The sequence below is a fragment of the Carassius carassius genome, chromosome 37 (assembly GCF_963082965.1).
Source record: "Carassius carassius chromosome 37, fCarCar2.1, whole genome shotgun sequence".
Classification (NCBI taxonomy): Eukaryota; Metazoa; Chordata; class Actinopteri; order Cypriniformes; family Cyprinidae; genus Carassius; species Carassius carassius.
In genome coordinates this window covers 19493206-19513949 of record NC_081791.1, presented here as the reverse complement: position 1 = coordinate 19513949, position 20744 = coordinate 19493206, and the positions used below count along the sequence as shown (strand labels likewise).

Below are 20744 nucleotides of genomic sequence, written 5' to 3'. Positions count from 1 at the left end.
TTGCTGAAATACAAAACTCAGGGTAAACTCCTATGAATGAGTCAGCTTTTGTGTAGAACTCCTCTTTCAGAGAGATAACAATTGCCTGGAAATTCTGGACTGACTGGTCATGTAGTTGACCACCTGCAAAGTTAAAGCCAAATACGTATTGATGTCTACACAGACATTTTCAACATCTCACTTAGTCAGGCTGTTGTCCCCACATGCTTCAAAGCTATACCACCATCATTCCAGTCCTGAAGAAGCCGTCTCCATCCTGCTTCAATGACTACCGTCAAGTTGCACTTACTCCTATCATGAAGTGCTTTGAACAGCTAGTCATGCACCATATCAAGTCCGTGTCACAAGGCTGTGGTGGGTCTCATTAGCAACAGAGATGAGACAAACTACAGGAGCGAGGTGAGCCGCCTGGCCGGCAATCTCTCTCTGAACGTGGAGAAGATGAAGAACGTGGAGAAGAGGAAGGAGATTGTTGTTGGCCTCAGGAGAGTGCACACTCAGGATGTTCTTTTGACCATCAATGGTGCGACTGTGGACAGAGTGAGCAGCACCAAGTTCCTGGGTGTGCACATCACAGAGGACCTCTTCTGGACCGACAACACCGCAGCACTGGCCAAGAAATCACAATAGCATATCTACTTCCTCTGCCAGAAGAGCCAGAGCTCCGCCCCCCATCATGTGCACCTTCTACAGAGGCACCATCGAGAGCATCCTGACTAGCTTCATCACTGTGTGGTATGGCGCCTGCAACGTGTCCTGCCGGAAGACTCTTCAAGGCATAGTGAGAAAATCTGAGAAGATCATTGGTGTCTCTCTCCCCTCCCTCCAGGAAATTTACGGAACCCATCTCACCCGTAAAGCCCTTTGCATTGTAGGTGATCCTACACACCCGTCACACAGCTTCTTCAGTCTGCTGCCATCAGGGAGGAGACTGCGGAATCTCCAGACCAGGACCAGCAGGCTGAAGGACAGCTTCATCCATCAGGCTGTCAGGAAGCTGAACTTGCCCCTCTTCCCTCTTCTGCCCCAGGCACCACAGAACTATGAACCTACTCCCCCCAACCCAGATCCCACATCCCCAGGTCCTTACACTCCCCCCTCCGACTAACATGAGATGACATGCACCAGTCACTTTGTGCAGCATTGGTCTGCTCACTATTTTAAATAAAAGAACTGCTCTTTGAGTCCTTTGTCAATTTAATCAGACTGAATAAGCTTTTATTGCACTACAATCTTTTTATCTGCACTCTTTGTTCACTTCACTGGTTTGCACTCTTATCTGCCATGTGCCTTGCGCTGCTTTATTTAACTCTATTTTTATTTTTTATTTTCTACATGCCCTCATTGCATAGTGTATTGTATAGTTGTATTTTATATTTTATATTTGATCTAGATTTTTAGGCTCTACTGTTAGTGTTATCTGTATGCTCCATGGGTCTGAGAGTAATGCAATTTTAATTCTCTTTATGTATGTACTGTACATGTGGAAGAATTGACAACAAAGCAGACTTGACTTGATATTTCATGTCGATGCCATTTACATTTGGAAGAGGCCTTCCTACCAGTTCACCTCTGTCTAAATGTTCTTCCTCTCCTCCAGACCTTTTGGTCCCCGTTAAACAGTAAGCTGCCCGCTTACTGGCCTCCTCCTTTAGCCTGTGATACTGCTTTACCTGATATAAGAATATAAGTCTACAATAAAAAAGCACTGAAATTTATGGACATACTTGCATTTTTTTTTATTCAAGTGAGAATTCGATTGACCTGGTTCTCCTCCAGTGTCAAATCTTGGCCTTGATTCCTCCGTTCCACAAACTCCTGCCTTGCCATCTCCACAGAGGCCTGCTCACGGTCCAGTTCCTCTATGTCTGCCTTGCACTTCTTCTATATCTTCTGGGTGTTCTGCAAGGATTTTTGAGCCACCTCCAGCTTTTTTTGGCAGTGTTCTCCTTGGCCTTGATATACTGTGGCTATTTCTCATTCAGCTTAGTATCTTTCTCTCTAATTAATATGTTTTATTAATATAGCGCCTTTCAAACACCCAAGGACACTTTACATACGGTACATAACATAGTATACAACATATAAACAGCAGACACAGGTGAAATAATATGCAAGTTAAGTTACAAAAGCGTAGAACAGAAAATTAAGGCAAGCAATTAAGAAACATTGTGAATAGGTGAGGTTAGTCGTTTTTTTTTTTTTTTTTTTTAGTAAAATGTGACCATGAGTTATAGTTAGCTTATCATAAAAATAATATAACAAGTTTTCAGCAGAGTCTAATGGCAGGTCACTATAGTTAACAAAAATGAAAACTAAAACCATGAAAGAAACATTTTCATTACACAAAAATGTTAAAAAATATATAAAAACTTAAAATTATATTATTTCAGCAAGCATTTTTAATGTCCATAGTAACATTTAGCTTATAGAAACCAATTCTCACATAAATTTGCATGTATAATATATGTCTGTGAAACATATCCGATAACATACTGAAGCCACACCACAGTCCGTGAAGCGGTTACCATGGCAACGCCAAACAAACACAAGAGGAGAGCTCACATGAAACACTGCCGTTCGTCGAAACCCAACTGATATTCACCGGTAAGGTTTTGATGTTTTATCTTATTCTGTGTGGAATTATAAATTCTAGCTATTTTTTTATTTTATTTATTTTTTGTTATTAATAGCTACGCAAAAATAAAATAAAAATAATAATAATAATAAATCCACCAGCTTCTCATTGGCGGTGATGGAGAGCTAACTTAGCTGATATGCTGGAAGTTGGTTGATATCAAACTGTGCTTTGACAGAACATGTACAAGGTTGATTTACCCGTGGATGAGTCTGCGCTGCGGGCGGTGGAGCGGCGTCGTGCCGCAGAGGCAGAGCGCAAGAAGCGGATATTCAACAGCAGAGCCCGAGTGATCGGCGTTGACCTGCGCGCGCTCCACAAACAGCGGGAGGAGAAACAAGAACGACTGGAGATGGACAAGCAGCGAGACATGGCTCATGGTAAGACACATCACCTGACCTCTGCACTACGTCTGTGCTGAAAAAGAACCTACAGCAATGAGTTTATGTATCAAACTATTACTTTTAAGCTATATATCATCTGTATTTTGGGTGTTTCTCTTCTTTCCATTTTTTTCCAATAATGGATCAGCAAAAAAATTGGTTTATGATATGCAGAAATCATGTCCTTTGTTGTTCAGATCTGTTGCGCTTGTCCCTGGATGAATCGGCAATGCAACAGAAAAAAGAAGAGGAGGAGCAGCGAAGAGAGTTGGCTCAGAACTTGGTACAATATAGAGCGATACATCAACGAGCTGAAGACAGTCGTGATGCAGATGTCAATTATATCCGACAGGCGGCGCCAGACGCCAGTATTTCTGTCTCGGACTCTTCATTGGGACCCGCCAGCATGCAAGTGTTTTTGGTAAGCATATTATGTACAGTGAATGTTTGTTGGGACACAGCAAAATTTATGGTAAACTTTATTTTAAGGTGTCATTTTTGTCACACTAAACGTTTGAAGGGATTGTTAACTAAAAACAAAATTCTGTCATCATTCACTCACCCTCAAGTTGTTCCAAACCTGTATGAGTTTTTTTATTCTGCTGAAAACAAAGAAGATATTTTGAAGAAAGTGGGTTACCAAACATAGACCCTATTGACCTCCATAGTATAAAAACAAATATATTGGAAGTCAGTGGGTCATCCACTGTTTGGTTAACAAAATACCTTCTTATGTGTTCAACAGAAGAAAGAAACTCATACAGGTTTGGAACAACTTGAGGGTGAGTAAGTGATAACAGAATTTAAATTTTTGGGGGGAGTGGGGGAGTGAACAATCCCTTTAAGTCATGAGTAATATTTATGTAAATGTACTTATTATGTGTTGAAATTAGGATAAGGGTTTGGTATGTTAGTTGCATGTAATTATGTATATTTTAGAAGGAAAGTATATTTAAGTATGTCACGTGTAACAAGAACACTATAAAAGAAAGTTCCGAAAATGTACTAAATTTTAATGTGTAAGGACTAAGTTTTTGTAACTTTTCAGCATTTACTTTAGGTTGTTCAGCATTTTAAGTTCATTTAAATAGTCTTAGTGTGACAAAAAAGTACAAATATGTAATCTCTTAAATACAACAGCCTTAAAAACGAAATTAAATTATATATATATATATATATATATATATATATATATATATAGAAGACAACATGTGAAGTAGATCCTAAGACAAGAACGCATTTTTGGTTTTAGGACAAAAGGACTAAAAGGTTTTGATTCACTACAAATGTTGACTTTTTTGTTGACCAATACAAAGAAAGGATTTTTTGAAATCTTGGCCAACTGAAAAGAATGAACATGAAAAGTATTGAGCATGTACACCACTCAATACTTAGTTGGGCTCCTTTTGCCTGAATTACTGCAGCAATGCGGCGTGGCATGGAGTTGATCAGTCTGTGGCACTGCTCAGGTGTTATGAGAGCCCAGGTTGCTCTGATAGTGGCCTTCAGCTCTTCTGCATTCTTGGGTCTGGCATATCGCATCTTCCTCTTCACAGTACTCCATAGATTTTCTATGGGGTTAAGGTCAGGCAAGTTTGCTGACCAATTAAAAACAGGGATACTATGGTACTTAAACCAGGTACTGGTAGCTTTGGCATTGTGTGCAGGTGCCAAGTCCTGTTGGAAAATTAAATCTGCATCTCCATAAAGTTGGTCAGCAGCAGAAAGCATGAAGTGCTCTAAAACTTCCTGGTATATGGCTGCATTGACCTTGAACCTCAGAAAACACAGTTGACCAACACCAGCAGATGACATGGCACCGCAAACCATTACTGAATGTGGAAACTTTACACTGGACCTCAAGCAACGTGAATTGTGTGCCTCTCCTCTCTTCCTCCAGACTTTAGGACACTGATTTACCCTGATTTCAGAGAACATAACTTTGGACCACTCCGCAGCAGTCCAGTCTTTTTTGTCTTTAGCTCAATTCTTATGCTGTCTGTTGTTCAAGAGTGTCTTGACGCAAGGAATGCGACAGCTGAAACCCATGTCTTGCATACGTCTGTGCATAGTGGTTTCTTGAAGCACTGACTCCAGCTGCAGTCCACTCTTTGTGAATCTCCCCCACATTTTTTAATGGGTTTTGTTTCACAATCCTCTCCAGGTTGTGGTTATCCCTATTGCTTGTACACTTTTTTTCCTTCTCTTCACCTCTCTATTAATGTGCTTGGACACAGAGCTCTGTGAACAGCCAGCCTCTTTTGCAATGACATTTTGTGTCTTGCCCTCCTTGTGCAAGGTGTCAATGGTCGTCTTTTGGACAACTGTCAAGTCAGCAGTCTTCCCCATGATTGTGTAGCCTACAGAACTAGACTGAGAGACCATTTAAAAGGCTTTGCAGGTGTTTTGAGTTAATTAGCTGTTTAGAGTGTGGCACCAGGTGTCTTCAATATTGAACCTTTTCACAATATTCTAATTTTCTGAGATACTGAATTTGGGATTAAGTTGTCAGTTATAATCATCGAAATTAAAATAAACATTTTAAATAAATCAGTCTGTGTGTAATGAATGAATATAATATACAAGTTTAACTTTTTGAATGGAATTAGTGGAATAAACTTTTGTCACATTGCAGGATACCACTGTTTATATTCTATGAATATGTTTATTCACACTTGGTCAGGGAGAAGGAATGAATGAAAATGAAAAGAAGAGAGCTCAGATGGAAATGAACGAGAGAAACCTGAGAGCTCAAAAGGAGGAAAGGGAAAAACAAGAAAGAGAACAAAAAAACAGAGGTAAACAGATGACATTATATTCCCTGTAGCCTTGTAATGTTAAAATAGAAGGAACGATAATGTATTTCACTGTGTATTTCATCTGTGTTTGTGTGTGCAGAGCTGCTAACCGGCAGGGAGTTGGTGGAAAAAGACCTCAGGGCAGTGCAGCTGAATGCTCTGGAGGAGGAGTGCAAAAGAGCAGCCCACATTGCACTCAGTCATTACAATCAAGCTCAGGTATTATCTCACCACGAACTAATGAAGGGAATCATTTGTGTTTATTTTTAAATATTAAATATTAAATAAATATTGCACACCCAATAATGAACACAAGGTCATTTTCTCACCTTCAGGATGTTCAAAACAACTTTCATGGAACATGGAAATTAGATTTATTGAAGAATATTCACACTGCTATTTTCTATTCTACAATATCAAACACTGTATCAAACCTGCCATTAGCCGCTTTTCCACTGTCGGGCCAGTGCGAGCCAGGGCTTAAAATGGGCCGAGCGTGGCTAATAGCCTCTGCCAAAATAGCGCTGCATTTCCACAGTCGGGCCTGAAGCTCCGCTGTGCTTCACCTAAAACCCACCCTTTACACGCCTCTCAGGAACAATGTCATACAACCCCATGATTTCACCAACAAAGAGAAGTTATCAGAAAACTAATAAGAAATAAGTCACTGGAATTAGCGCGATCACAAAATGAACATGATAAAAGCGGCCGTTTGTTTGCATGCTTTGTGAAATATTTAAATCCAAAAGCATCAATGTTTTACTATAATAAGTGCTACATTGAGCATCATGAATTAATTTATCAGGATTGAAAATTAGTCACACAGAAATAAAATATTATGAACATAGTCTGTTATTCGGTCAAGTCTGTTTCTGTTTATTTGAAGTCACAATAGCCTATATATACTGTAGTACATCACATTTAGAAAGAATGATCATTTATATATTTTTATAAAAGCTCCCGAACAAAAAACATTATTATATTTTGATGACATATGCTACGCGGAGCTAAACTCTCGAGACGAGATTTATGACAGATTAAATATGAATACACGATTGTGATAGAAAATAAGAAGCTGACGTCTGATTTCTCCAGCAGTCATATTTAACATGTTAACTATGTTAATGTTAATGCCTAGCGTGCATAGTCTTTTGCATCGCTTATAAATATTTCTGCCTTGTATGATGATTATATGATTATGATATGATATGATTATAATCCACATCGAATCAAGTAATTTCAAACACTCGTTGCTGACTGAATGTGAGTTTTTAGCTCAACTTATTTTAAAGTCTTTAATGCTGGTGTTATAGCTGTTAGCTTTCTGAAATGATCCGTGGCGCTGACTTTCTCCAGACACAGAGAAACTCCACCTTTGTTCATAACCACTGCTCCAGCCCCAGCTGGCCTGCTTTGGTCCAAGGTGTTTGTCGGCCCAAAAAACCCTGACCATTGGCCCCGAGGAAGCACAGACGAGGCACGATCAAGCCCCGGAAGTGACAGCGGAAATGTGACTGGCCCTGGCACGCACTAGCACGTCTGTTTTTGGACCAACAGTGGAAACGTGGCTATTGTCACCCCAAAGAGCTTTTTTTATCCAATATGAGGTTAATATGCACCAACAAGGGTTTGAAATGACACGTCCATAGATCTTTGAGATGAAGGTCAAGGTAACATCGGATCTGCCTTTGCAGGCTGAGGAGAGGATGGAGAGGGAGCAACAAGAGAGACTGAGGAGAGAGGGAGAGGAGCTGGCAGAGATGCGGTACATGGTGACCTCTGACCTTCTGACAGAGCGACCAGAGGCTGCCAAGAGAAAAACCGAATCCTCAGCAGAGGGTCCACGAGTCCTGACCGACCGCTGGAAGGGCATGACCCCACAGGAGATCAGTGAAATCCACCGAAAGAGAGAGGAACAGCGATTGGAGAAAGAGGTTAAGATCCTGCACTGACGTGCCATTTGAGCAAGCATTTATAGTCATCATAAAAGTAATACTCTTTTATCCCTTTCCAATTTCACCAGAGACTGAGAGAGATGGAGAGGCAGAGAGATGTGGCCTGGGATTACCATCTGACAGAGCAGTCCAGACAGCAGGAGAGAGAGAAGAACAGAGACAAGGAGCTGCAGAGAGAGAGGAGAATTCAGCATGATAAATACAATCAACAGCTGGCACGAGAGCAGCAAGCTCAGTAAGTGGCACATCCATATTTCACTATCGTTAAAAACACACAGCAGCATGCAAGCAGAACGCAGACAACTGGAAAATAAACATAATCAAGAGTAGTAAAAGACCTTAATTATTAATTTTTTTATATATTAAACAGGAAACAGTTATTTAAAATTGTAATAATATTGAACAATTTTGTTGTTTTTATTGCATTTTTGATCAAATAAATGCAGCTTTGGTGAGAATAAGAAATTCTTGCCGACCCCTACCTTTTGAATAGTAGTGTACGTTACATTACAGAAGTAAAATTCCATGTTCACTTTGACACTAACACCAAAGGTGAGTACTTAATAATAGATACATTTCTGTGTATGCAAATTCTAATTTCGGTCATTGTATAGCTGTTGCTAGTGGCTATTAGCAAAGTAATTCTTGAATAACACAGTGAAAACACAGTGTTTTTTGTTTTTCAGCCAACAATACCTGGACAAGCAGCTGTATACAAACCGTCCCACAGTTCACTACTTCACCCAGTTCGGCACAAGCTCTCGATAAAGCACCGTCCCATTCCATCCTCTTATCTGATCATTCTCCTGCACAACAAATAAAGTGCTACCGTATTTCAAAGCACTGTGTACGTTTGACATTCATCAATTGGAATTTTATAACAATCATTGCTGACAGTTGCCATTCTAAAATATTATATAGTGATGAATTCTATACAGTATGTTACAGATGTAGATGATCCCGTTGATTTTAAGAAGTATTTACTTACACTGGCTAATGGGTGATGCAGATACAATAACAAAATCCTGTTCATATCTATTTATCGTACCCCACCCTCACTTCCCTTTCAGTCCACGACACCACAGGGGAATGTGACCAATACAGTCCCACAACCTCATTCATCTCGTCCTTCATTTATTTTCACATCATATGCAGTAACAAACAGAACATACAAGAGGAATAAGAGACTATTATGTCAAGCTTATTTATGCATTAAGCCTACAAGTTTAAGATGCATTATGAGCTTGAATGCGTACATTTGACAAGTAACAACAGAAACGGCAACGTTCGTCCGCTAGTCACGCTTTAAACGTTGCCCTCACTCCCAGTTTTAGTTGCAGTAGCAGAGGGCAGTATAGTGGATATCCGAGAGTCGATTCACCTCCGAGCTCAATACACAGTCAAGACACTGACAAAATACACTAGCAGCAGTTCAGTTGAATATTGAGTTAGAATTTGCATCACTTCCCCCTCCTGTAAGAAAATAGACCTCTAAGAGACTTTTGTCCTGAGTGTGTCTGTACAGCTTTTGTGAGGGAGGCTTACACTGATCAGACAATCCCAGAGGGCTGGGAATCACTGCAAAAAGCCTGCCGCAAGACAGTGGTCTCAAAAGATCTGAGTCAGCTTGTTTCTATTGCTCCCTGGAAGTGGGTGTGTGTGTGTGCGCGTGTGTGTGCAGTGGCGCAAATAAGATGACTGCGTCCTTTCTTTCACACTGCCTCTGCGGCAATAGATTCTAATCAGATATGCACAATACTGCCATTCTTTAGCACTCGGGAAGCTATAAGCGCAATCATGTTTCAGTTAGCTTTTTTCGGTCTCTTTGTTTTTTTCATAACCTGCGACATTTATTTATCAAAGGACTTTTTTCGTAGTTATTTAATACTATGCACTACTTGTCTAACACACTCAAATCACAACTAACAAGTTACTCTAAAGTTAAAAAAGTTACAAAACTCAAAATTTAAAAACCTAAAACATAATCAACAAGACAGTTTTCAACATCATAACAAACAAATCTTTTGGGCTATATTTACATCATCTGGAAATTAAGAGATTTTATACATTTTTTTTCCCTGTGCCCCCCTCTAGAGAAATACCAGATGTGCCATAGATTCTCTCAGTGCTATATTCTGCTATATTTGTTTATCAAACGTCAAATCAAATGAACCAAAAAGCGAAAAAGGAAACAAATGCTATTTGGTATACTGGTATGGAACAATTCCCACCCAAACAAAGCATACATTCTGTGTAATAAGAGAAGCCAATACATGATTGCACTGAAGTAACCAAACCTAAACTGTGTGTTTGACGTACTTTCTCACAGCCCTATCTAACTCAATACGACCTCAAATCTACACACCTTACGTGTGTATTCTTATGGCTTTACACCAACAGGACTCCAAGAGAGAATCAGTACAATTTTATACAATGCAGAAAACAAGAATTAAGAACACAGACACATACAGAAGGAATAAACATAAAATATGGTGGTGAGTATTTTGTCGAAGGCAGGCACAGGAACCGATGGAGATGAAAGAGATTATAATACTGTGTTTGGCTAAATTGATAGATGCTTGTATGTACAGCTTCCTATATACGATCTAGCATCGTAGAGCCATTGCATCTCATGTATTTACACTACAGAAATCTGTAATCATAACTGAGGGGATGTCATTGTCGATATGTATCTTCTATTGATATGTATACTCTACAATATTACAATATCAACATACAGATGACTTAAAGGTACTGTAAGCTAATTTTATGGAATAGAATCTCTATGATTAGATAGTGGCAGATCTGAATGTGACATTGTAGTAGATTTTGAGAAATTTACTGGAAGAAGGAGTTATGGCATTGATCATTTTGAGCTGATCAAAATGAAACGTATTTCATAACCGTGCTAATCTTTTTAGGGTGCGTGTCTACGTCAGTGGCTAAAATGGAGATATTCCACAATGGCTAACATCGCTTACAGCACTTTTAAAACACGACAAATGGATTCTTATGTAAAAAAAATAAAATAAATTAATAATAAAATTGATAAAAAAATGGTTCAGGCAAGCCTTCAAAGAATAAAAAAAATCAACAAATGTTAGAGACGCACAAAACAATAAGTTGATAAAGTTTTGCAACCAGTATAACCAGCTCATGCTGTATATATGCTTGCACAACGCACTTAGTCGTGATTTTAAGGCCCTCAGCTTCTCTCTTCTCCCTCACACCCTCCTTCCGCAACGCTTTTTTTTTTTGACTAACAGGTGAATCTGACTACGATTTGAATTGGCGTTCGCCATGGGAGCTAAGCGTCTACTTTATTTGTCACTGGATTGGTCTCTTCTTGTCACATTTATACAACTGTAAACGGCTGTAGCCTATTTCATATCATAAAATGAGCAGTAATATTTGTAAACAACGGGCATGGCAGTCTATTTGTTATATGTCATTCGAATGTGTAAGTGTTGTGTTGGTCCAATTATGTCCAGCAGTGCATCTGGATGGTTTTCTTGGCATTTGTTGTGTGTGTAGGTCTCATTATTGTGGGTTTTGGATTATTTGGTCAGTCATGGGCCAATGTGTATCCACGTTTGGTATCGGTGTCACCTCGGCTAGTCAAGGAGGGCGGCGGAGTTGGGCAAGCCGTGGTGAGAGATGGCTGTGGCAGGATTTAGAGGGGAACTTTCCTGAGTCCCGGGGTCAGGAACATCTCGGACTCCGCTGCACTGACTGGCCAGCGACTCGTCCATGATGACCTCGGTCTGCATGCTGTTGCTGTTGGCATAGTCGTCTAGAGCGTCGTCAGTACATAGCTTACTATCCTCGCACAGAGACGGCTGACTGGCCGTCCGCTTCTCCTCGTTATCACTATGGAAAGAAAAATAAATAAAAAAAATCTACAAATGTACACCAAGTGAGGTGTCAAAAATGCCACTCCATGCATGCAAGAGAAAGTATTGAGAAATCCATGCATGCAAAGGAACAACGCAACTGCAGAGCATACCTCTCCAGTGATCTGCAAATCATTAGGAAGAACATTTCAGAGAGAAAGGAAGAGCATAAGAAATAGGGAAAATGAATTTATGCAATAATCTGTCTAACAAACTTCACCACACCTGTATTCTCCAAAACCCTCATTATTCATTGGCCGTGCTTCAGAATCTATCTGGCCTTCTTCTTTTTCTTTGACTGCAAGAAGAATAAAATTCAGGGATATCTGCACATTTGTTAGTACTGTCACGTGACAATAGATTATGTGAATGATGTGTGTGCTTCTGTACCTGAGTATTTTCCACCTTTGCTTCGTTTTATGAAACACAGAATGAGCAGTACCAGCAGCAACAGCACAAGGGCGCTGATGAGTCCAATGAACCAGCTCTCAGTCACAAACCCTTTACGCACCATCATGACTTCTGAAGTAGAGGAAGAAAATGATGTATAAATGTCATGACACTTTGTATGATAATAAAGGGGAAAAATATGGAAATGCTGTCGTCATTTATTCGCCTCAAAAATTCTCAAGAACTTGATCAAAAGTGACAGTAAAGACGTTTATATTGTACAAACGATTTCTATTTCCAATGTTCTTTTAAAATGACCATACATTAAAGAATCATGGATAAAATAAATTATGGTTTATATATATAAGAAAGCTGTTTTGTGTTTACTTGCTCCTTCTGTCTGGATCTCATCCTCCCATAAAGTTTTGTTTTTGAAGTCAATCTTCAGGCGGTACTCAGATCCAGACTGGAGCCCCTGCAGTGTGTAAAAGGACTGAGAGCTGTTTACTCTTTCAGAGTGCTTCCATGTGCCTTTGCCTGGACAGAAAAAGGCAATACAATACAAATCAAAACACTTGTTTATATTCTCTCTGCTACTTCCTATTTTTCTATTCAGTAAGCAAGCTTGTGTTCAATCATGTCCTGTCCATACGGCACGTACCATCCTTTTTCAGGTAATGAATAAAGAATCCCACGTTCCTCTGTCTTTCTTTCGATACCCAGGTCAGGTTGACTGATGTCTCTCCAGTCGATAAACTAATGTTGGAGGGTGGAACTGTTCACACACACACACACAAACCAAGTGAGACATAGACCAACTAATTTGTCCAAATATAAATCAAATTGGCTGTGATTGTCACATTTCCTCTTATTTTCAGTGTGGACACACAAATTATCTGTCGCTAGTAGTGTGCCGCACCACGTCTGGTTAGGACAGTGTTTGAAACACTCATGAAAACATTTCATATATCATGTTACCCCACCCCCCTACATATGTCTAGATATAATGTAGAGATGAGTAAAATGTTAGACCTCCAACCAGTGTTGTAGCTCCCTCCCTGATGATTGGCAGTCCTTCTCCCTTAGCAGTGTAGCCTCGCAGGTAGAAGCGGTAACGGCTGTGAGGATCCAGCTTCAAGCTGACGTGAGACACGGCGTGGTCAAAATTCTTTTCTATTTGCATGGAACTGTCTTTCTTATCAACTGCAGAGAAATGTGGGGGAAAAGACATGTCAAAAATAGTGGTTTTAAAAATAGGTGTTTTAAATGTTAACCACCAAGCACTATTCACTTGCTATAGTATTTTGAATGGTTTTCTGGTGCTTAAAGCTGAAGTAGGTAACTTTTGTAAAAATATATTTGTGAAACCTGTCATTATGTCCTGACAGCAGAATATGAGACAGATAATCTGTGAAAAAATCAAGCTCCTCTGGCTCCTCCCAGTGGTCTTATTGCCATTTGCAGAAATTCATCCACTCCCGGTAAGAAACAACCAATCAGAGCTGCGGTCCGTAACTTTTTTTGTGTTCAAGATTTACAAATTGTATATAATAAGCGAGTACACCATGAATCAATTTTCCAAACCGTGTTTTTAGCCTGTCCTGAATCACTAGGGTACATCTATAATAAGTGTTTATATTCGGACTATTTTAAATTGCTTCGGGGGTACCGCGGCGGAGTAACCCGGTACCTTTGTGATTCTTCATAGACATAAACAGAGAGAGGTAGCTCCGGCTACAATGTTCTTCCGCAAGACACAAGCAGTTCTGTTTATTAACCGCTAGAGCGTCAAAAGTTACAGACTGCAGGGATAGTTCACCCAAAAATTAAAATTCTTTCTGTAATTACTTACTGTCACTTTTTTCCAAACCTGTATTCGTCCTTCATTCATCCTTATCAAGGAAAAAAAAATTTATTCAATAATTTCTTCTGTTCCATGTCAGTTTTCGCCTGGCTTTCATGATAGTACCAAAACTGACACGGAAGAGAAGAAATTGTTGAATAAAGTTTGTAAAATTACAGTTGAACCACTGATGTCACAGACTATTTTAACAACTTTTCTGGGCTTTGACTGTGGTGGTTATGTTGTGGTCTATGCAGGTTCAGAAAGCTCTCAGATTTCATCAAAAATATCTTAATTTGTATTCTGAAGATGAACGACGAGCCTACAGGTTTGGAATGACATGAGGGTGAGTAATTCATGACAGAATTTTCAAGTTTGTGTGAACTATCCCTTTAATGTTTAATGCTCCTAATAAGCCTGATGAATATGAATCAGGCTGTCAGTCAATGCACCTTGTTGATATCGTAATGTGTATCCTTTCAGGACACCATTCGGTTGGGTGGGCGGGGTCCAATGCAGTGTCATTTCTGTCTCTGATGGGCTATCCAGGAGTAAAGATGATGGAGGACCAGGTACTGGGAAAAAAATGGATGACAGGCTTTGAATCCCTTACCTTTCTTCATCTATTTTTTACTATTTGTCTCTAAGGGTGTCCTTCCTACCTCCTTCGGGAGTGCGAAAAGTGAGGGGGTCAGACTGGGGACCTTCTCCTTTATTGTTGATGACACTCACAGACAGTGCATAATGGGAGTAGGGCAGCAGATCTCCCAGAATCTTCTTCTCCTCATTACTGTCTGTCACCACAAATGAGATGTTGCTTGGCTTCCCCTCCCTAAAATGCTCCCGTCTGCTTACTGGGCCGTAGTACATTAGATAAATCTATAGGATGGATAATATATAAACTGTCAAAGATATTTTAGATGGATCGCATTTTTCAGTTTATCTTCGTACATCACAGCATATTACCTTGTAACCCTGCAGACGACCTCTCACAGTTTCTCTGTTTATGGACGCCCACACCACTTCAATGGCAGTGCTGTTGATCGGTTCCACTGCCAAATTCAAAGGGGCCTCAAGAGGGTCTGACAGGAAGAAAAAGCACATTCCGATACCTTTTAAAACACCTGCATCAGGATTAACGTTAAACTAAAATCATTGTTTAATTGGGGTGAATTGAGATGCATAAGCTTACAGGAAGATGTCTGGAAAAGGGCTCACAAGAGCAGCAAAAATATGGAACATGACAAACTCACAGTCCTCTCCAGAGTATCCAATGGTGGATTTGGGCTCCGGGCCTTCTCCCATCTCATTAACAGCCTGCACTTTAATGTCAAAGGCAGAGAAGTTGTCCACATCTGTGACGATTAAGGGTGGAGACTTGATGGATTTATTGTGCCAAGATGGTCCACTGCCCAAGACTTTCCTCCACATCACTTTATATTCAAAACCTGGGCCGTTGAAACTACGTCTGTCCATTTCCTGCAAGAACACAGATTCAGTTTTGAGTCACACTGAATTTTCTGTGAACAATTAGGATTTGAAAACATTGACAATTGTGCCTTTCATAGTAGAGGGTCTTGTTTCAAGAACTGTTTGAAAAATGAATCAGACATTCAATCACTAAATATGAGTGAGATTACTTTTCTAACGCTACATATGAAAGAAAGATGACAGTTTAGGATAAACTGATTCATTAGAACAAATCAGACATTCCATCACTATATATGAGAGAGAGTAACATTTAAAATGATCCAATTCAAAAGAATGAATGTTCTAATACTACATATGAGAGAGAGAGAGAAAGAGGTCCAATTAAGAACTTATTCACTAGAAGACTTTAACAGTACTAACACTACATAAGAGAGAAAGAGAGACTTTCTACACCACTACTAATGTTACCAAAAATATAGTTAGTAGCATCACTACTTTTTTAGTTAGATACATTCCGACACTGCTTGAAATATGATGGAAGTCATATGGGCTCCTTTTGAAACTTTGCAGACTATTTTGGAGCTTAAAAGTCTCCAATACAATTTTTCCTGTTCGAATTATATTTTGTGTTCATAGGGGGAAAAAAAATCATACAGGTTTGGAACGACATGAGGATGAATACATGATGACAGAATAATTTCTGGTCTCTTTAAATGCTGAATTGTGCAACGCACCTTCCATGTGATTAAAAGGGTGCCTGGGTCGATGGAATCACTGCGCACTCCTTCAGGGTTACTGTCTGGAGCTGTAGAGGACAAATCATAATTTAATGCCAAGATGTTCTAACATGGCAATAAAACTGTCACTTCATATCAGCCACATGCTGAGAGAAGACACAAACACAAATACAAAGTGTCATACAATGATTCAAGGGACAAAACAAATGCATCACAATGTGGCGGTACAAGTCTTTTCTGTTTTAAGGCTATGTAAACACCCACATGCACACACGCGCTATGTTACTTACGAGCAGCTGGTGTGGAAAAGACATCCGTGTACATGCTCGGGTCACTCTTGCCGATGTCATTGATGGCGATGACTCGGAAACGGTAGGAAAGGAAGGGCTTCAGGGAAAGGGTGGTTCGCTGATTGTTGCCTGACACGCGGCTTAGCTCCTCCCATTCTTTTCTTTCATATTCAGTCTCCTCAAACTCAATCAAATATTCTAGATATATAAACACGTACATATACACACAGAACAGGAGGAAATTAATTACATTGCATTTATTTTATAGAAAGTACACTTTTTAAGAAACTGGGGTTCATGAGTTGATGAGAAGCTAAAAATGGAAGTAAATCATTAAAAACTAAAATACTTAAAAAAAAAAAAAAAAAAAAACAATTAAGCAAGTCAAGATGAAATACAAAAAATATATTTAAAAAATGCAAAGAAATATTTTATTTGTTCACTTGCATGTCATGTGACTAGTTACCAACATCAGAGAATCATGAACTGATGAAAATGTAAAAACTGGATTAAATCAAATTAAATGTTAAAAACTATTAAATGTATCTAAAAGTAAATCTATTTTATAAGTAGATATTTAGGGTCAAAGGGGTTGGGCTAACAAAAAAGTTTGGGTATTCCGGTAATAGGACACTTTTGCAAACTACAAAATTGCCTCAGAAAATTCTGAAACGTTATTTCTGAGAAAATGTGGTTTGATATTTTGTTTGTGAACTGAATGTGAATGACATTTATACATATTAAATGTGGCTGAAGTGTTTTTTAAGGGGATGGGGTGGGCAGGTTGATGGGGGAATTGTAATATCACAATTTGTTCAACCATACATTTATACAGTATTTGATATATATAGGGGAAAAGATCAATAAGTAATACAAAATATTTACTTGAATCAAATACTGGCTGTGTACACTTAAACTTGTGCCTAAACAAGAAAAACATATAGTACCTAGCACAGGGCTGTTATGATCATCTCCTGGTGTCCAGCTGAGAGTGACACTGCGGTCTTTAGGTTCGGTAATCTGTATTTGGGTCGGAGGGTCTGGTCGGTCTGGTGAATGAGGGTTGACAAAGAGCTCAGGGGGTGAGATGCTAATAAAAATAAGGCATCTATGGTTTTCAAAGGTTATTTCTTTAATATGCCCTACACCAAAACATGTTCTATTGTCCTTGTTGTAGGTCACATTATCATACAACATGCAATACACATACAGCAATATAGATCCAGACACGTAAAAGGGTTTAAAAACATCCATATTATAAAGTTACTTACCAACGATAGTGATGGAGCCTCTCGCTTCAGCTATATCCAGAGTGGTAATGACTTCACAGGTATAAATCCCTTCATCCTCTTCCTTGACATCAGGTATTATGAGTGTAGATTCGTCTAGCATGTACCTAAGACATATATGTTTAATAATGTTCATGAGATCATGTTATACAGCTAAAACCAAGCCTTTCTGAAGCATTCTGAGGGAAACGAAGATATAAAAGCATACTTGTCTGAATCAGATGACTCTGTGAGCTTCTGTCCGTTTTTCCTCCATTGGACTTGAGGGGCGTCCTGCCTGGAGTCCACCTGGTACTCACAGGTGAGGGTAGCGGGCTTCCCCCGCTGGATTCGCAGAGCCAGTGGAGGTTTCACAATGACTGTCTTATCTGTAAAAAAAAATTAATAAATAAAGCCTTAATTTTAAGTTAAAAAAAAAAGTTATTTTTGGTGTCTCGTTTCAATATATATATATATATATATATATATATATATATATATATATATATATATATTTTTTTTTTATCCACAAGAACCTACATTATGTAAGTAAATAGGAGACTTTTAGAATATATATTCGACATTAATTTTATATTTATAACCAATTATTCTTTTTATAATAAAAAAATATATGCACATAGTATTATATATCTAATAATATTTTTTATAATATTAATCAACATAAGCAATGATCCTTACAGCCTGAAATGAAACCTACAGCATGAAATGAAATCAAGAAAGCACGAAGGCATGAATATTCAAGCATGTGGGACTCACTGAGTACGTCCAGCTCAGCGGTGATGGTGATTTTGCTGTTGCTGACAGTGCAGGTATACTGGCCGCTGTCATTGAGGGAGGCGTTACTGATCTGCAGAGAGCCATCGAGTAACTGTCTCATCCTTGGGTTAGCTGCAAGAGCGCCCCATGTCTCTCCCTCCCTATGAACACAAAAAATATTCATTTTAGCATTTTTAAATGGACGCAAAATTTCAAGAACACCAATATATATATATATATATATATATATATATATATATATATATATATATATTTTATGTTGACTATTGAGTGTGATTTTGCCCATTTCCCCTAATGGACTCCCCACAAAGCAGCTTCCCCCCAACAATAATCAGGACAGCTGGCTGGAGCAGTCCTGGCATGTGAGGAAGGGACACCCCACAGGATCGAGTCTGTCTCACCATGTGACATTAGGCCGAGGAGAACCAAAGGTCTCACACGCCAGCTCAATCATCTGTCCCTCTGCCACAGAGTACATCAGCACATCTTCTGTCAGAATCTGGGGGGGCAGTTCTAGGAAAACCAAATATAAAACATTAGAAAATGCATTTTGTTTCTACAGTTCTCAAAAGAAAATAGCTATGACAGTTGCTAAAGTGTTTTGAGTTGTTGTAAGCATGTTGCTATGCAGTTGCTAGGATAGTTTAACTATACATTAGCCAGCACAATAACAAAAAGAGCTTTTTAAGAGCTGTTTTGGAAAATTCCCTTACCTATAACATAGACGTAGGCATTGATGAGTATAGAGCCGTGCTTATTGACTGCTTTGCACTGATACACCGCAGTGTCACTGAGTTCCACATTCTTTAGAGTTAGAACGCCATGTTTCAAGCTGCGTCTGGGGTCTGGGTCAATATCTACGCAAAAAGACATCTCAGTATGTCAATACATGGTCATGTTTGGTTACACATCTTAAATTTTCTAAATATCTTCTTTTGTGTTCAATAAGTTTAGAACAACATGAGGTTGACTAAATGACCTATATATATATTATATATATATATATGTTTTTCATAAAATTAGAAACCCCTTGCAGTTTCCTCACAAACCCCAGTTTGGGAAACCCTGCCTTACTAAATGAAAGGTGTCTTGACTGAATCATTTACCAGTAAGAAGATCGCCATTGATGCTCCAGGTGACCTCAGGGCTGGGAATGCCATCAGCCTTACATTCCAGTTTGACAGTCTCTCCTGGGGAATATAGCTGGCTCTTTGGTTCTTTAGTCCAATATGGGGCAGCTAGACCACAACAAAACACAAACAACTAATCATGAAAAATTTCAGTCAACAGTACTAAACAACCTTCAGAAAGGGAAGCGAAGTAGCCAATAAGCTTTAATCAAGCAATAATACACTGATAAGTTCACACTGTAACTCTGTCCGAGATTGTTCAGTTTAATTTTACTGAATTTTCAGTTTAATTATTTATTTATTTATTTTTTTTAAGTCATCCTCCCATAGATGTTCACAAGTTCACATCCCACATCTAAATCTAAATCTGGAGAGGATGTGATCTGGCAGTGTGAAGCATACATTACCTTCTACAGTGATGCTGTAGGTGTGAGTGATTATGCCTTGCAGATTTGAGGCGGTACACTGGTACTCGCCACTGTCAGACTCTGAGATATTCTTAAAGCGCAGAACTCGATCATAACTATCTTTGGATGTGCGGGACTCAGACAGGACTCCATCTTTCCTGATCCACTGGATCTTGGGAGAAGGGCTAGTGAGTAAGAGAAAAGTATGTAAACACTGGACACTTTTTAAGGAAGTAAAAGACACACAGTCAGAGCAAGGTTGACTTACAGGCCCATAACAATGCACTCCAGCTCCAGGTTTTGGCCGCTGAGCACCAGGTAGGAGCTGCGGGAGCCAGTGGGTCGCATCATTTGTGGCCTTCTGTTACGCACCACTGAGTTAGCTACAGATACATAGGAGGAATTATTGAGGGACACGGGGAGAGAGGGCATGGTAAACAATTACAGCTACAGTGAGTGGGTGTTCACACAGGACTAAGACTGGGCAAAACAGATTAATTTCTCAACATTTTTCAGCCTTTTGATGTCATTTGACAGAATGGAAAACAAAAGAATGAAAAATGGATGGACAGACGGATGGATAGAACAAAAGAAAAGATGGATGGATGGATGGATGGACAGACAGACAAAAGAAACAATGGATGGATGGACAAACCAAGCCGGGCCAGGGTGGATGGAAGGACAGAAAAACAACAAAAGAAACAATAGATGGATGGGTGGATAAATCATGATTAATGGACGGATGTACAGACGGAAAAAGGGAAAAGATGGATAAACTGACAG

The 20744-nt window shown here is 39.3% G+C and overlaps 2 protein-coding genes across 5 annotated transcripts in view; one reads left to right on the top strand and one right to left on the bottom strand.

Annotated features, from left to right (window-relative positions):
• Window positions 1–2515: 2515 nt before the first annotated feature.
• LOC132118295 (RIB43A-like with coiled-coils protein 1) lies at window positions 2516–8602 on the top strand. The gene is made up of 8 exons (XM_059528039.1): window positions 2516–2607; window positions 2817–3018; window positions 3219–3442; window positions 5705–5819; window positions 5920–6038; window positions 7514–7753; window positions 7843–8009; window positions 8461–8602. Exons 2-8 carry the CDS (start codon window positions 2820–2822, stop codon window positions 8540–8542), a joined length of 1146 nt encoding a protein of 381 aa, XP_059384022.1. The 5' UTR covers window positions 2516–2607; window positions 2817–2819; the 3' UTR covers window positions 8543–8602.
• Window positions 8603–8891: 289 nt separating this feature from the next.
• The window catches only part of LOC132118294 (neural cell adhesion molecule L1-like), a 47266-nt gene continuing 35413 nt past the window's right edge, over window positions 8892–20744 (bottom strand). For 3 of the 4 annotated variants that reach the window (XM_059528037.1, XM_059528034.1, XM_059528036.1), the window contains exons 8-29: window positions 20230–20344; window positions 19962–20146; window positions 19531–19662; window positions 19138–19281; window positions 18826–18937; window positions 18404–18564; window positions 17856–18015; window positions 17630–17754; window positions 17306–17407; window positions 16359–16556; window positions 16066–16136; window positions 15154–15379; window positions 14867–14982; window positions 14563–14779; window positions 14353–14475; window positions 13090–13260; window positions 12719–12832; window positions 12445–12594; window positions 12058–12189; window positions 11893–11965; window positions 11781–11792; window positions 8892–11644 (exon numbers count right to left, since the gene is read on the bottom strand). In XM_059528037.1, coding sequence (XP_059384020.1) covers window positions 11389–11644; window positions 11781–11792; window positions 11893–11965; window positions 12058–12189; window positions 12445–12594; window positions 12719–12832; window positions 13090–13260; window positions 14353–14475; window positions 14563–14779; window positions 14867–14982; window positions 15154–15379; window positions 16066–16136; window positions 16359–16556; window positions 17306–17407; window positions 17630–17754; window positions 17856–18015; window positions 18404–18564; window positions 18826–18937; window positions 19138–19281; window positions 19531–19662; window positions 19962–20146; window positions 20230–20344 — 3095 coding nt within the window. In that variant the 3' untranslated portion in view covers window positions 8892–11388. The remainder of the gene's footprint in view (window positions 11645–11780; window positions 11793–11892; window positions 11966–12057; window positions 12190–12444; window positions 12595–12718; window positions 12833–13089; window positions 13261–14352; window positions 14476–14562; window positions 14780–14866; window positions 14983–15153; window positions 15380–16065; window positions 16137–16358; window positions 16557–17305; window positions 17408–17629; window positions 17755–17855; window positions 18016–18403; window positions 18565–18825; window positions 18938–19137; window positions 19282–19530; window positions 19663–19961; window positions 20147–20229; window positions 20345–20744) is intronic. The other variant, XM_059528038.1, reaches the window with a different exon arrangement.

Bases quoted from the DNA above. Each gene is read 5' to 3' on its own strand.
- LOC132118295 (XM_059528039.1), top strand. From the start codon at position 2,820: ATGTACAAGGTTGATTTACCCGTGGATGAGTCTGCGCTGCGGGCGGTG. The intron at 3,443-5,704 runs GTAAGCATATTA...ACACTTGGTCAG, and splicing joins CCAGCATGCAAGTGTTTTTG to GGAGAAGGAATGAATGAAAA. The intron at 6,039-7,513 runs GTATTATCTCAC...CTGCCTTTGCAG, and splicing joins GTCATTACAATCAAGCTCAG to GCTGAGGAGAGGATGGAGAG.